Genomic DNA, 14,803 nt, shown 5'->3' with positions numbered 1-14,803 from the left:
CACTCCTACAACCAATCATGATGTGGCTTCTTCTTTATATCCTTTGTCATTGGACTTCTGTATAGCTGGTCTTCAGATGGTTGTCAGTGGTGATACTTGTATAATTTAGTTGTAATTTTGGTCAGGAGGAGGTGATTTCAGAAGTTACCTACTCTGCTATCTTGACCAGAAGTCTATTAATAATTTTTTGATTTATCAGTTTTCCAATTCTAGGCTGCTTAGTGCAGCTGAAAGGCTATTTCATTTTCTCCCTATAAATTAATTTTAGAAACTTTATTCTCAAATAATCTATTTTCAAACCTGCTACAGTTGATTTGCTACCTCTTGATTATAATGAGGGCAGGAAAGATCTTCCTGATACTGCTCCTCCTGGCAGTCCAGAGACAGAAACTCATGGACAAGACTCAGGGTTTGAAAGTTAGGAGCTGGTCAACCAGATCCTATGTCCCCATTTCAACACCTCAGCATGCGCAGGGCACATACTGGGAATAATAAGTGTCAGAGACGACAGGAGAGGTAGGTGCTTCATACACACAACCTCTGGTCATACTGTTAGCCCTGACCACACAGTGTACCATTTCTGTCTCATTATTCCACTTTTATTTGCTCATGACAGGCTGCTTACCTCTCAGAGATACAGTATTTGGTATAACTAAGTTCGACTAAGAGTATTTTCAAAGCCAACACCCATACACTGTCTGCCCGACAAGCACAAACCAATGAAACTCCCTCCAATCTTGCCATATCCTGTGACAAGTGTGCAAGCAGGTGGACTGAGGCAGGGTCTGGTGACGGCATATATCTGAGGGTCTGGGATCTTAGCAGTTGCTACTTCCAGCCCCAGGAGGTCTGGGCATAGTAAACCTCTCCCTGCTCAGTCCCCTTCCATTCAAAGTCTGAAAGGCACAATTCAGGACAAAGGAAGAACCAGGTAAGAAAGAGACCAAGGATAAACCAAATGACCAGATAACCAGTCTCCAGAGAAATTAAATAATCACTCTTTATTCAAAATAAATAAGCCCTCTTGAACAGGAAAATAAGAAAGTAACCTTCTGGTCTCCTGGCTTCTGATATAGAAACCACATTCAGAATATATTCATTTATAAAAAAAGATACGTAGATTAATAAAACTGAACTTTAGGAACTTCAATATATTGTTTCTATGAAAAATAAAGACTAACAGAAGTAATTCATGTCAAAGGCCACAGGTTAGAAAACTGATTTTCCTTTTGAGGCTCATTTTAGCAAACCCTCCAAATATCCCCACTCTTCCTGCTGAAAGGCCATGTCCTGAGGAAGGGCCCTCCCTCCCTCCTGTTCTAATGCTGGCTCCCTGCAGGGCTGAGTCACCACGACTAAGAGGACATCAGCCACACTGCCCCCGTTGTCCACAAACTAACTTGCCTCAGCTCTTCTGCAATGGACAGGATGTTTCCTTGGCAGCAGAAGACTCAGAGTACCACATTTTCCAGTGTTTTCCAGATTCAGTGTGCTCAGAGGGCTTTTAGGAAAGGTTCAGTCAGCATGCCCAGGTCCTCGTTCATGGCACGTGCACTCTGAATGTCACAAAGGCTGCTTCCTGTGCCCTCCATGCTGCTAATGTCCCAATTAAACACATTACAAATACATTAGATCAACGAAGAACTAAGAAGGAACACAAAGTTGTTCAAAACTCCTTACTCCAAACACACAAACACACAAAAGAACTCTTCTTATAAATTCAGGTTCATCATCTGAGAGGTTGAAGACTCCAGCGATTCTTCTAGCTCTAGGGCACACTGACTGTACACTTCCAGATGTTTTCTCCAGACTTCAACTGGAAATGAGAAAGCAGCACAACTATGAATAGGCAGGGGCAGTCAGGACAGTCTCTCGTGGAAAGCGTACTGTTCAGCGGCTCAGTCCCCTGTGTGGGGTCTGGCATGGGCTCAACCCACCATCTCCAATGCACCCCTGAACCCCAGTTGTGAGCAGCACAATCACACCTCAGCACTCGGTGACCTTATCAACTTTCTGCCAAGGATACAGCTGTTCTTGCAGCCATGCTCTCTCTGAAGGCCATCTGACCAGTGGTCTGAGAACACCTCTCAGATAATGGACAGGACTGAACTGGCTGGGCCTTCTGCATCCAGTGTTATTGCAGACTCCCAGGCACCTGGACTCTTTAATCAAAGTCCACAAAGACTTGAAGGACACTTTGCCCAGACTCAGACCCTCCCCAGCACTCACTGTAGTATGGCTCTTCTGTCTTGGGAGAAGCCAGGGGACTGTCTTCTGCTGAGTAGCTGGTGCCCTGCACAGGTAGGCTGGCTGGGGCCTGCGACCCAAGCTCTCCTGCCAGCTCCCCACGCACATTCTCCAGCATGGTCTTATACGCCTCCCGCGCTGCCATCGTCAGCTCAACCATCTTGTGGAACTGGTCCTTCGACAGAAGTGAGTGCACAGGTGATGTCCCCTGACCACAGAAGACAGGGCTCTCCTGCAAACCACACTGGCACCCTCCACAAAGAAGGCTGACAAATGCCTAAGTTGCCACCCTGAGAGAAGAACAGGGAGCCTAGGGCACCTCTGTGGCAGCAGTAATCCCAGAGCTAAACTTGGAATTACACTTCCTTCCATGGAAGTCCACTGAAACAAAGTCCACTGAGGCTGTGTGGCTCTGTTGGGCTTTGTCTGCAGACCATACTATCTCTACTGCCTCCCTCCCACAAGCAGTGCTGACAGGCTGGAGCCTCCTCCCAACTCACCTGGGCCCCATCATAGCTGAAGATCCCCACCACGCTGACAGGAACAGCTTTGTTCAAACTGCGCCCCAGAGCTTTGCGGTTGAGAGCAAACACAAAGGGAATGTTCTGTTCACAGGCATAATTGATAATGGTGTGCAGGGTGTCGTCCAACCCACCTGTCCAAGGACAAGGAAACATGGTAGGGATACTGGTTGGAAGGGCTTTTGCTACAAAACAATACTCTCCAGATACCTTCTTTATTTCAATCAGTGGCCTATGCCAGATGTCACCAGGAGAAAGCAGGTCACTGCAATATAAGTACACTATTCCTCTCAGCCATTTGGAAGAATTCACACAAATGACCATTCCTTAATGTAACGAAACATGCCTACGTTGAGTCACCAGCTGGCATTACCCCTAAGAAAGTCTTAGGAATATTTACTAAACACTCACTAAATGCCAGGCCACTGTTCTAACTTCCTCACGTATTACTTCCTGTATCTTCAGAAAACACTACACTTACAGAAGGGAATCTGCAGCAGAGAGATCACTGGGCACCTACCCCACATGACCAATGCCTTCAACATGACCACCCGTGGGCTTACTGTCCAACCATCCGCCTCTGCCTCCCAGAGAGGCACCAGCCAGAGCTGGTGACCCGGAGAGCAGGGATAGGCAGAGTGAGTTTAAGAAAGGAGGGTAAAGGAACTTTGTGTGCAGGGATAAGCCTGCCGAGTTAGAAAGCCAGCAGCACCAAAGAATTACCACCAACAAGAGCACTATGTATGGAGCCTGTGCACAAATAAGCAGAAACCACGAGTTGGCACACACACGCAGCCAGCTAGAACGCATGATGGAGAAATGACTCCACTTATGAAAGATACCACAAGATTGTAACAGACAGGAATCAATTTATCAGGACACATGACAGATTCACAGAACAACTTCAACATGGTATTAAAACGCAACAGAAAATTAAAACAAACAGAAGTCACCTTTGCTCTTGGACAGGATGATCCAAAATTATAACACTGATTCTACATCAACCTAAAACTTTCAAACACTATGACTTACTACAAATGCATTTTTTAAAAAATATGAAAAAACACACAAGTAAAAACAGCATTTTGAAAAAGGAAAATATCAGGCTAGCATCATCAGCCCTGACTGGTGTGGCTCAGTGGGTTGGCGTCGTTCTGCAAACCAAAAAATCGCTGGTTCGATTCCCAGTCAGGGCATACGAGAGGCAACCAATCAGTATTGCACATTGATGTTTCTCTCCCTCTCTTGATCTCTCTTTCAAAATATAAATTTAAAAAAAAAACTTTAAAAACAAAAACAGTGTGCTATAAGAACAAAAATAAGGGAATGCAGGGTGACAGGAGAGAGGGTCCAGAAATGACCCAAATACGCAGATCTTAAGCATGTGAGCAGTGGAGAAGGGACAAAGTGGGCCAGCCTCTGCAAAGATCTATCTTAGACTGAAATACATGCTACATAAACAAACATGAAAACATGGTGAACAGGGGGAAAAATCAGAATTAAGAAAACTTTAATTCCCTGGGAGGAGGAAGGACAAGGACTGATATAAAACCTAGATGTGATAAAAACGTAGGAATAAAAAAATACTGATATATACATCTACTCCCTGCATGGTCAAAAAAAAGGTGAAAAGAAAACAGGTTACTGAAAAACCAGAAAAACATTTATCACTCTTAACAAAAAGGGCTAACTTCCTTGTTTTTAAAAAACGTAGTATCTATGTAAAAAAGATCAACCTCCCAAAAGACAAATGGGCAAAGAATATGAACCAACAGCTCACAGAAAATACCATGCCCTGAAAACAAGTGAAAAGATGCTCAACCTCTCTCAAGCGGGGGGGTAAGGAGGGGGTGCACTAAGCCTATGGGGGATTATGGTGTCTCTGGAGGTGTCAGGCACAGCACTGTTATCATGCACGTGCCCTTCCATTCTCGATAGGAAACCTAGAGATGTTCACACAAACAAGAGTGTTTAACTCACTGACAGGTGTGAAGTCTAAAAACAACTGATGTGCCCATTATATGGGACTGTGCAGTCTTTCAAGAGCAACACAGTCTGTATGCACCAGTGTAACAAAAGGATGTGGAGACACTGAAGCTATAAAAGGTACACAGGGGTCCAGGAGGCCAGATCACACACACACAGTGTTTATAGACACATGTGGACTATCAACAATACATAAAAATCTGGCAACAGTGGCTGCCTCTAAGCAGCTGAAGACATTTGAGGGATTCACCCCTCAAAAGAAACTAATAAAACAATGTATCCGACCCCTCACATAGTGAGCTGTTTTAACCTAGCATCTAGAAGGACCACAGCATGTGTCACATGCTCCTTCCCTCCGCATGTAGACCTCTCCTGTACAGACATACAGCATCTTCATGAAAAGAAGAGATTCCCCAATACCACTTACCCTCTGGGAACTAAATACATGGTTACTGAATTTTCTTCCAAGAGAGGAACTTCCCTAGTGTATATCCCTCCCACTGTGCAAACTAGAAACTCAATTCTGCAGCTGGTGTATCTGGGCATTAATTTTTAAGCTCCACATCCTTTAATTCATCCGCCCCTACTCCAGATCTACCAGAAGAACATGAGGAGGCAACCTCTGGGGATATAAACACCAAAGAAAAACACCAGTTCTGGGCAGGCTGGGGAAAGGGGAGGCGGGCAGAGATAAGGTGACATAATTACAAGTTATCACCAGAGACTGCCTCAGTCCTCTAAACAGCAGCTGAGTCTTCTCTCCTTCCAGGGTCGCTCTGCCTCAGGTCCAGCTCAGCCCTGGGTTGATCATGAATCCAAGTTCAGCAGAAAAGATCAACCCAGCCAGCTGACTGCTGCTATCCCTATAGAGACCTGCTTATGCAGTTGGACCTTGGCTGGCAAGAAATGTTGGGTTTAGAGAGGGCTCCCTATCTGGTCAGAGTGGCTGATGTGCCTGTGCTGCTTGTGAGAACTCTGAGGTTTATGCTGAGACCAACTTCCTTCTGAGATTCTGGGAGTTGGTATGTGTCAGGCAGAGTGTGTCCACGTGACCACAATGTGTTTTAAATACATAACAAATCCTCAAGATGCCTATCAGTAAAATCTTAGCTCGGTTCTCTGGCACAGAGAAGAGGACTGTTGACTAAATACAAACATACCCATTTTTTTGTTTGTTTTTTAAAGATGTAAATGCACAAAAGAATGAGAGGTCATTCTTCAGCCCTAGCTGTCCCATTTCGACAGGGGAAGACTGGACCCTGCCCCAAGCTGAGATAAGCAAGACTGCTAGGCTGGCAACTGAGCAGGTCTCACTACTGTTCTTGGGCCCCTGGGGGCTGCACACAAGTAAGGGACCTCAACTGTTCAGATGGGACATGGCAACTGAAAAGCTCACTTGCAAAGGCAATTCCACTAAACTGAAGTTGTCACAGCTGCACAAAGGACTGCGATGGGGAAAGCGTGTGAATGTCCAGATACATATATGGAGGGCCAATGTCTGCAGCAATGTTCTGCTCCTGACTACCAGTCCCCCTATGCAAAGCCTGTGGAGGACATATAATGGACAAGCCAAGGGCCACTGGAGAGAGGTCACATATAAGAGTCCACTGTCAATCACCTCACCAGCATTTCATACCTCACAAAACAAAACCGAACCTATGGCATTAGTAAGATGGCCAAGTGCTTGGACAAACCCACATCTTTAATGAGGGAGCAGACACAGGAGTTCATCACAGACAGAACTAGGAAATTTAAAATGGAACATGAGGCCTTAAACAATGCGCTCAGTGGATTGGGCGTCATCATGCAAAAAGCAAAAGGTCACCAGTTCAGTTCCTAGTCAGGGCAAATGTCTGGGCTGCTGGGCAGGTCCTGGGTTGGTAGCGTGTGAGAGGCAACTGACCGATGTTTCTCTCCCTTTCTTTCTCCCTCCCTTACCCCCTCTCTCTAAAAATAAGTAAATAAAATCTTAAAAAAATAAAGTAAAATAAGGACTCTTGGCCAAGATGTAGGTGTAGGTACATACACTGTGCCTCCTCACACAACCAAAAGAAGGATAACGACAAATTTAAAAACAAAACACAACCAGAACTGACAGAAAATCGAACTGTACAGAAGTCCCACAACCAAGGACTTCAAAAAGAAACATTTATCCAGACCGGTAGGAGGGGTGCAGATGCACAGCCAAGGCAAAGAGGACTCGTGGCAAGGCAGCGGCTGAAGAACCAGGGTAGGCAAAGTGGTGGCTGCCACACTGGGAGATGGTAGCTAGTGGAGCAGGTGGTCCCACATTTGTGTGTGGAAAAACTGGACAGAACAACTGGGGAGCAAGACAGAGACCACACAACTCAGGGTTCCAGTGTGAGGAAATAAAGCCTCAAAACCTCTGACTGAAAAAACCTGTGGGGGTTGAGGCAGCAGGAGAAACTCTAGACCCACAGGAGAGTTCCTTTGAAAGATCCACAGGGTCCTAGAATGTACACAAATCCACCTACCTGGAAATTAGCACCAGAAAGGCCCAATTTGTAGGTATCAGAGGAAGTGACTGAAAGCCAGCTGATAGCAGAGTAAGCGGCATTGTTCCCTCTCTGACTACTCCCCCACATACAGCGCCACAACACAGCAACCTGGGTTGCCCCTCCCTGGCAAATACCTAAGGCTCTGCCCCTTACTACAAAACAGGTGTGCTGAGACAAAAAAATATGGCTGATAAGAAAGAACAGATCAAAGCTCCAGAAAAAATATAACTAAGCAATGAAGAGATAGCCAACCTATCAGATGCAGAATTCAAAACACTGGTTATCACGATGCTCACAAAAAATGGTTGAGTATGGTCACAAAATAGAGGAAAAAGTGAAGGCTATGAAAAGTGAAATAAAGGAAAATGTACAGGGAACCAATAGTGATGCGAAGGAAACTGGGACTCAAATCAACAGTTTGGATCAGATGGAAGAAATAAGCATTCAACCAGAACAGAAGGAAGAAACAAGAACACAAAAAAATGAGGAGAGGCTGAGGAACCTACGGGACAACTTTAAACACTCCAACATCCGAATTATAGGGGTGCCAGAAGGAGAAGAGGAAGAGCAAGAAATGGAAAATTTATTTGAAAACATAATGAAGGAGAACTTCCCCAATCTGGCAAATGAAATAGACTTCCAGGAAGTCCAGGAAGCTCAGAGAGTCCCAAAGAAGTTGGACTCAAGGAAGCACAAACCAAGGTACATCATAATTATATCACCCAAGATTAAAGGGAAGGAGAGAATCTTAAAATCAGCAAGAGAATAGGAGACAGTTACCTACAAAGGAGTTCCCATAAGACTACCAGCTGATTTCTCAAAAGAAACCTTATAGGCAAGAAGGGGCTGGAAAGATGTATTTCAGGTCATGAAAGGCAAGGACCTACATCCAAGATTATTCTATCCAGCAAAACTCTCATTTAGAATGGAAAGATAGATAAAGTGCTTTCCAGATAAGGTCAAGTTAAAGGAGTTCATCATCACCAAGCCCTTATTATATGAAATGTTAAAGGGACTTTTATATCTAAGGAAAAGAGGAAGATCAAAACTATGAACAGTAAAATGACAACAAATACAACTATCAACAACCAAACCTAAAACAAACAAAAAAACCCTAAGCAAACAACTAGAACAGGAACAGAATCACAGAAATGGAGATCATAGGGAGAGTTATCAGAAGGGAAGGGGAGAGGGAAATAGGGGAAAAAGTACAGGAATAAGTAGCATAAATGGTAGGTACAAAATACACAAGGGGAGGTTATGAATAGTATGGGAAAATTAGAAGCCAAAGAACTTATATGTACGACCCATGGACATGAACTAAGGGGGAGAGGGGGATGCGGGGGGGGGGGGTGCAGGGTAGAGGGGAATAAAGCGGGGGGAATGGGACAACTGTAATAGCATTATCAATAAAATATGTATTTTTAAAAAATAAAAAGAAAAACAAAATGAAATGGATAGAAGCCCACTGCCTGGCTGCTAGTCACATAACCTCTGTGGTGTAAGTGACACTGACCCTCCCTTGCTCCAGTGCAAACCAATGGCATGCCCAGCAAGCTACATAATGGAGCACACACTTTCCTGCTGCCAGAGGCCTGCAGGGGGCCCAGCTAGAACTATGCCATGAAGACTATAGGGGCTTGGCTGCCTCACAGAGTAAGGCATGTGGTGGGCACATAAATGCCAGAAGCAAATTACTCAATTAAAAGAAAACACTGCCCATGCGTCACTCCTGACCAAGGCATGGTAAGCAATGTACCAGGGACAACAAGGCACCATTACCTTTCGACTGTATCTTCTCACAGTTGGGAGAGATGATGACACATTTCAGCTTTCTGAGCTTCAGGTGTTTGAGCACCTCCCTCAGCCCCAGCACAAGCCGGCGTTTGGTCTTGGCCTTGACAGGATCTTTCTGGTACATACGGTCTTGGAAACGGACCAGCTCTTTGAGCAGATCCGTAACACAGGCGTCTACCTCTTTACTGAGCACCTGGCTGCAGTAACTAAAAGAAACATTAGATGCTGTCAGCTTTCTGCTGGCCATGACACTGCAGGTTGCTCCTGTCCCACCTCAAGAGACATGCAGATGACACAGCCCCCGCTCAGGAAATCACTTTAACAAGCAATACTAATCAAAAGTGGGGTTCCTGACTGGATTTAATAAAAGGATTGAAGCACCCTCCTCCACTGCCACCTACAAGGGACAGAAGCTCTACATCCAGTCCTCTACCATGGCTTTTCAAGTGTTCCCCTATTGTGGCCATTCCCTGTGCACCTTTCCTCCTGAAAACACCTGGAGAGTCTGCCCTGGAAGAAAAGTGTGGTGGGGGGAAGAGCTCCCTAAGAAATTATGTGAAGAAGTTAAACCATGAAAGGGAACCCGAATGTCACGTACTATCACTCACCAGCCATTCCCAACTGGAAACCTGGATTTATGGGCACTTCTGCCATCACATCAGTAGGATGACAGACCTCGTAGAAGCAGATTCAGTAGCCCTGACAAGTGGTATGACTAGGTACCTGGCCACTTTTACTGGAAGGATAAAAACATGGCCCCAGCTCTCAGCTTTCCAGTCTGAGCACATCAGGGTGGAACCACTCTCACACCCAAGGCCAGAGTGAGCATAGCACCCCCTCCCATCTCTAAGGCCTCACTCACTCCCTGAATCTCCGGCTGTGGATCTTGGGGCAGCTGGCACCTTCAGAGACCAAGCAGCAGGTTGCCACCTCCTTATGGATCTCAGTTTCCAGTAGCTCTTCTGAGTTGTTCTCTACCGCAGGAGTGGTGCATGCTGACACTTCTGTTTTCCCTGGAGCTTCACAGAAAAAAAGGCATGGCCCACGGTGTCTCGCATGGCCCTGTTAGCAGAGCAGCCAGATGCAACCCACACCCACCTCGTTCAAACACAGCTGCTGAGCACCACAGTTGGCAGCAGTGATGTGAATGACTTTGGAAAAACAGAAGAACCTGGCAACTTTCTGTTCTGCCTGGAAGTGCCTTCCTAAACCCAGTTTAATTATTTACTTTTATTGTGGCAAAACATTTATAAAACTTACCATTTTAACCATTTTTAAGTATGTGGTCCAGTGGCCAAATTTGTATTTTAATTTTTTAATTTAATCTGAAGTACCTATTAGGAAGTGTTAAAAGTAGGTTGTGTTCTGAAATTTTTGCACTTAAATGCTTGAGACTATTCTTTTATCAAATAATCCTTAAATAAGAGCTAACCTATAATATCTAATTTATAAGAGCCCCTTCAAGGGGTGTGCTTAAACATATCAGACAGGATTCAGTAATTGCTACAGTCCCCAAATGTTCCTTCTGGAGATTTCCAGAGTGCAAGGGAGGTATTAGCTCACTAGAGAAGGAATTCAGGGGCACACACACCAGCCAGGACGGCAGACACAATAAAGACAATGTTTTTCAAGATGACCTCTACCCACTGTGGGTGGAACTGGTAACACACCTGAAAGCCTCTGGCAGGAGCCTCCGAGGCTGGACCGCATGGACCCAAGCTTGCAATCTACCTGGGGAAATGCCAGCAGGAAGGAGTGCTCACACCCTCCACACCACACTGCCACAGTGATTCTGCATCTAATGGCACCATGGCACATTTGTACAACTGGACTCTGCAGCAATGACAATTGGGAATTGCCCCTTTGGGCCACAGACATACTGCTGGCCAGAGGGGCACCCACTGCAAGATGCCCTGGGAAGGAAGCCCAAAGGCTCGTCAGTGCAACTGTGGTTGATGCCAGGCCTTGGGCTGGGACACCAGGAACTACTCTGAGTAGGGCTACTCTGTTCCTCAAGTTAGTGCTATGTTCACTTTGTGAAGTCCTCAAGCTATATCTTTAGTGTATATCCTGAGTGTATCATTCAACAAAAAGCTTACTAAACACGTTCTTTTTAAGACACTGTATCTCGCACTCATGGGAAGCAGCTTTGCAGTTAGTGAGGTGAATTCTCAAAGCTGCTTCAAGTCGCAAGGACCATCTAATGCCATACAGATGAAACTCAGGGGCCTCATCCCCTGTCCCTCACAAGCCCACCGCCCATGGGGACATCCTCTAACTGTCAAGTTTGGAGTCTGAAAACATCTGCATTCTCAGGGTTCAATGTTGCCTTGCTTTTACCACAAAGTGGCCAGAGGCTGGCAGAATTCCAGGTGGTTTGCTGCACAGTTGCCCCACTGAAGGATTCTTTAACACACACCCAAAAGAACTGGGTAACTAAAGGCTCACCCTGTTCGAGAGCCAGGTCATCACCACCACTCTCTACGTCTTGTGTATCGTCAGCTTCTGGGCTCACAGTGTTTTCTTGGAGACGCTGCTGCTTTCTCTCTTCCCGTTCTTTCAAAATAATCTTTAAAATTGAATAAATGATTAAAGTACCTAAATACCGGTACTTACCAATAAGGTCTTCTGCAAAATAAACCACTCAAGGTCAGCTTACTGGCAGTGTGCCCATCCATGCCTTCACAACAGCAACACGACCCCCCACGCCGTCCTGGGGGGTTGGCCCAGGAGCAGCATATCCCGCACACAGGTGCACTGAGCAGGATGAATGCAACCTGGGTTCTGATGCAACAGCACAGCTTCACATTCACTTGACCCCACACAAGACACTTCCCCATCTTAGACTGACCACACATCACAGGCTGAGAATTAAATAAAAGAACGCATGCAACAGTCCTGATAGAGTGTCTACCAGGAAGTGTCCAATGGTCACTGAATCTGAACAGCAGACAGATCCCTCAAGTAGGATGAGGGTATCAAGTGAATAAGGAGAATATAACCCCTCCCATTTCTCGTTTTCTGTCCATGTCACTGCCAAGTATTTTTTAAAATGGCTCCCTTCCCAAGCTAGTAGCTGAGGCCACCCCACTGCGTCACTAGGCTAGTGAGGGATCATTTTTCAGAGAATCACTAACACATCCTCTAGAAAATGAAAACCTAAAACCTGAGTTGAAAGAAGTAATGCTGTAGGTTTTCTAGTGCTCAGTTTGAAATGCAGCACCACTCACCTTCTTCAATGAGGTAGGTTTCTTGGTCTTGGGGACCTCCCTCTGCTTCCCCTTCTTCATCAGAGGAGCACTGGAGTCCAAGGGGTTGTGTGGGGTATTTACCTGGCTAAAGCGGTGGCCCTTCTTCCCTGATATGGCCTCTTTAGAGAGAATAGGAACTGCCCCCACTGCAACACAGTGAGAACACATGCCTCAGGGAGGGCTCCCTGCACAAATCAGGGGCTACCCATGCCATTCCGCCCGTCCCCACAACCTTACTCATCCTCATTACTCAAACTGTCCCTGAGACATTCTTCTAACTGGCAATGACTGTCATGTAACTTAAGTGTTTTTGGGGGGGAATCTAAAAAAATCATTAACTAATTCAGGAAGAACCATCTTCCTATCCCTATAATGAAGCCTGCTGTTTCTCAGTAAAGTCTACTAATGTGTGATCTCATTCTTTGACTGAGGACATTTCTGGTAGTTTGGACTTACAATGACCCTTCTGAGTAAGTCTCTCTCCACCACTTTCAGTTGACACCACCTTTGCAGAAGTCAGCTACTGGTTACCATATGCATAACTTTTATTGTGTACGGCCCTTGTAAGAGTCTTGTAACATTTCTAGTTGATTCTTTTGCATTTTTCACACATAAACCTATTTTCCCAAATCCCCTCATGTGTGGTAGGTAAAAGTCCCTCCAATGTGATTATGATCACTACTCGATACTTCTACTGCATTCTCTGGTTCTGCTCTACTTCCTACACCTTACTCTCCCCCTCCCAGGAAATAGTTCATTCATGTATACTTTCCCCCTACTTTTTAATTAGAAAATTTACAACATACATCAAAGAAAAGAGAACAGCGTAACAGCAAAAAGTACGTATCCACTGTCCAGCTTCAACAACCATCAATATTTTTCCAAATGTATTTACCCAAACTCCTTAAGTGTGGAATTTAGGTTATTAGTGTGTTTTAACCAGGTGTATCCATTAACTCTCTCCTGTGTGATTCACTGCTACAGTGTAGAATGTGTCTACTATGCCCCTGCTCTGTGCCATTTCTAGCCTTGGCTACGTACGGCACAGATGCTGGCTACCTGTGGAAATGTGCTCTTACCATTATGTTTAAAACGTACGTGTAACTGGCTTGGCTCTTGTCATCAGCTGTTCTTGAAAAACAAGACCATAACAACCCTGCCTACATTCGCTTGCTCTCCCCATCTCCAATGCCAACTGTGAGTTCAGGACCTCAACTAGGCTCCCGCATTATCTGCCACCCAAGCCCACCAGCACTGGTCACTCCTGTCTACACCCCTGCACCCCATTGCCCTGTGACTCTCCATAGTCCTAACAGTAGGCCTGGGGAAGGAGGGTCCCCAGAGAAAAATTCCCAGTAAATGCTCTGGACTCAACCTTCCCCTCCATTTTGCCCTCTGCCTCCTGCCTACCTGGTACATCCCCACGTGGGCCCTGTATGCCATGCCTCCTGTCTCTAGGACTTGAGAGCATAATAAACTTTGCTTTTTCTTGAGTTTCTCCTATGTCTCCTCTTGTAGCCACACCTGACTGACCATATCATCAAAAAAATACTTAACAAGGTCCTGGCAGAGTTGCTCAGTTGGTTGGAGCACTGTCCCGTGCACCAACAGGTCGTGGGTTGGATCCCTGGTCAGTTGGGGCATGTACTGGAGGCAACTGATAGGTATTTCTCTCTCATTTCAGTGTATCACCCCCAGCCTGCCAAAAACCCCCCAATAAACATATCCTTGGGGGAGGATTAAAAAACAACAAAAAAACCCAACATAACAAGCCCAAAGTTAACTGTCAAGGAAAAGTTGACTTGCCCATGGGAACAGGAATAAGGTGAAGATAGTAGAGCAGAACCAGAGAATGCAATGGAAGTATAAAGTAGTGATCATAATCACATTGACTGGAGGGAGTGTTACCTACTGCACACAAGGGGAATTGGGAAAATATATTTATGTGTGAAAAGTGTAAGAGAATCAACTAGAAAAGTACTAGTCTTTTATAAGGGCCTTATAAGATAGTTAGAAGATATGCATATGGTAACCAACAGCCGACTTCTGCAAAGGTGGTGTCAACAAAGTGGTGGCAAGAGACTTTTCAAAAGGGTCATCATCAATACAAACTACCAGAAATGTCCTCAAACAATGAGATCACACATTAATAGTCTTTACTGAGAAAGAGTAGACTTCGTTATAGGGATAAAAAGATGGTTCAACTTCCACCAAAGCACCTGGATTGGTGTGAAAACATTAATACACAATAACAGCACTACAGGCCTTTACCAAACACAAGATGAGCTGAGAAAAGCAATCTGAAGAAAGACTATCCTGGAGGACAGTGGTCCCAAGCTTTGGTATACAGTAGTCCCCTGTTAACAGCAGTTTTGCTTCCTGCAGTTTCAGTTACCTGTGATCAACCATAGTCCAAAAAATGTTAGATGGAAAATTCCAGAAATAAAAAATTTGTAAGTTATAAATTGTATGCCATTCTGAG

At 45.1% G+C, this 14,803-nt stretch overlaps 1 protein-coding gene across 5 annotated transcripts in view; it reads right to left on the bottom strand.

The window, feature by feature from the left end:
- Window positions 1-976: 976 nt before the first annotated feature.
- SECISBP2 (SECIS binding protein 2) overlaps window positions 977-14,803 on the bottom strand; it is a 36,827-nt gene continuing 23,000 nt past the window's right edge. For all 5 annotated transcript variants that reach the window (XM_024563349.4, XM_024563351.4, XM_024563352.4 and 2 more), the window contains 7 exons: window positions 12,301-12,467; window positions 11,519-11,639; window positions 9,933-10,089; window positions 9,056-9,276; window positions 2,748-2,902; window positions 2,230-2,422; window positions 977-1,816 (listed from right to left, as the gene is read on the bottom strand). In XM_024563349.4, the coding sequence (XP_024419117.1) occupies window positions 1,713-1,816; window positions 2,230-2,422; window positions 2,748-2,902; window positions 9,056-9,276; window positions 9,933-10,089; window positions 11,519-11,639; window positions 12,301-12,467 (1,118 nt within the window). In that variant the 3' untranslated portion in view covers window positions 977-1,712. The remainder of the gene's footprint in view (window positions 1,817-2,229; window positions 2,423-2,747; window positions 2,903-9,055; window positions 9,277-9,932; window positions 10,090-11,518; window positions 11,640-12,300; window positions 12,468-14,803) is intronic.

The sequence above is a fragment of the Desmodus rotundus genome, chromosome 1 (assembly GCF_022682495.2).
Source record: "Desmodus rotundus isolate HL8 chromosome 1, HLdesRot8A.1, whole genome shotgun sequence".
NCBI classification, from domain to species: domain Eukaryota; kingdom Metazoa; phylum Chordata; class Mammalia; order Chiroptera; family Phyllostomidae; genus Desmodus; species Desmodus rotundus.
The sequence above is the reverse complement of the archived record's forward strand: the minus strand, read 5'-3'. Positions and strand labels throughout refer to the sequence as shown.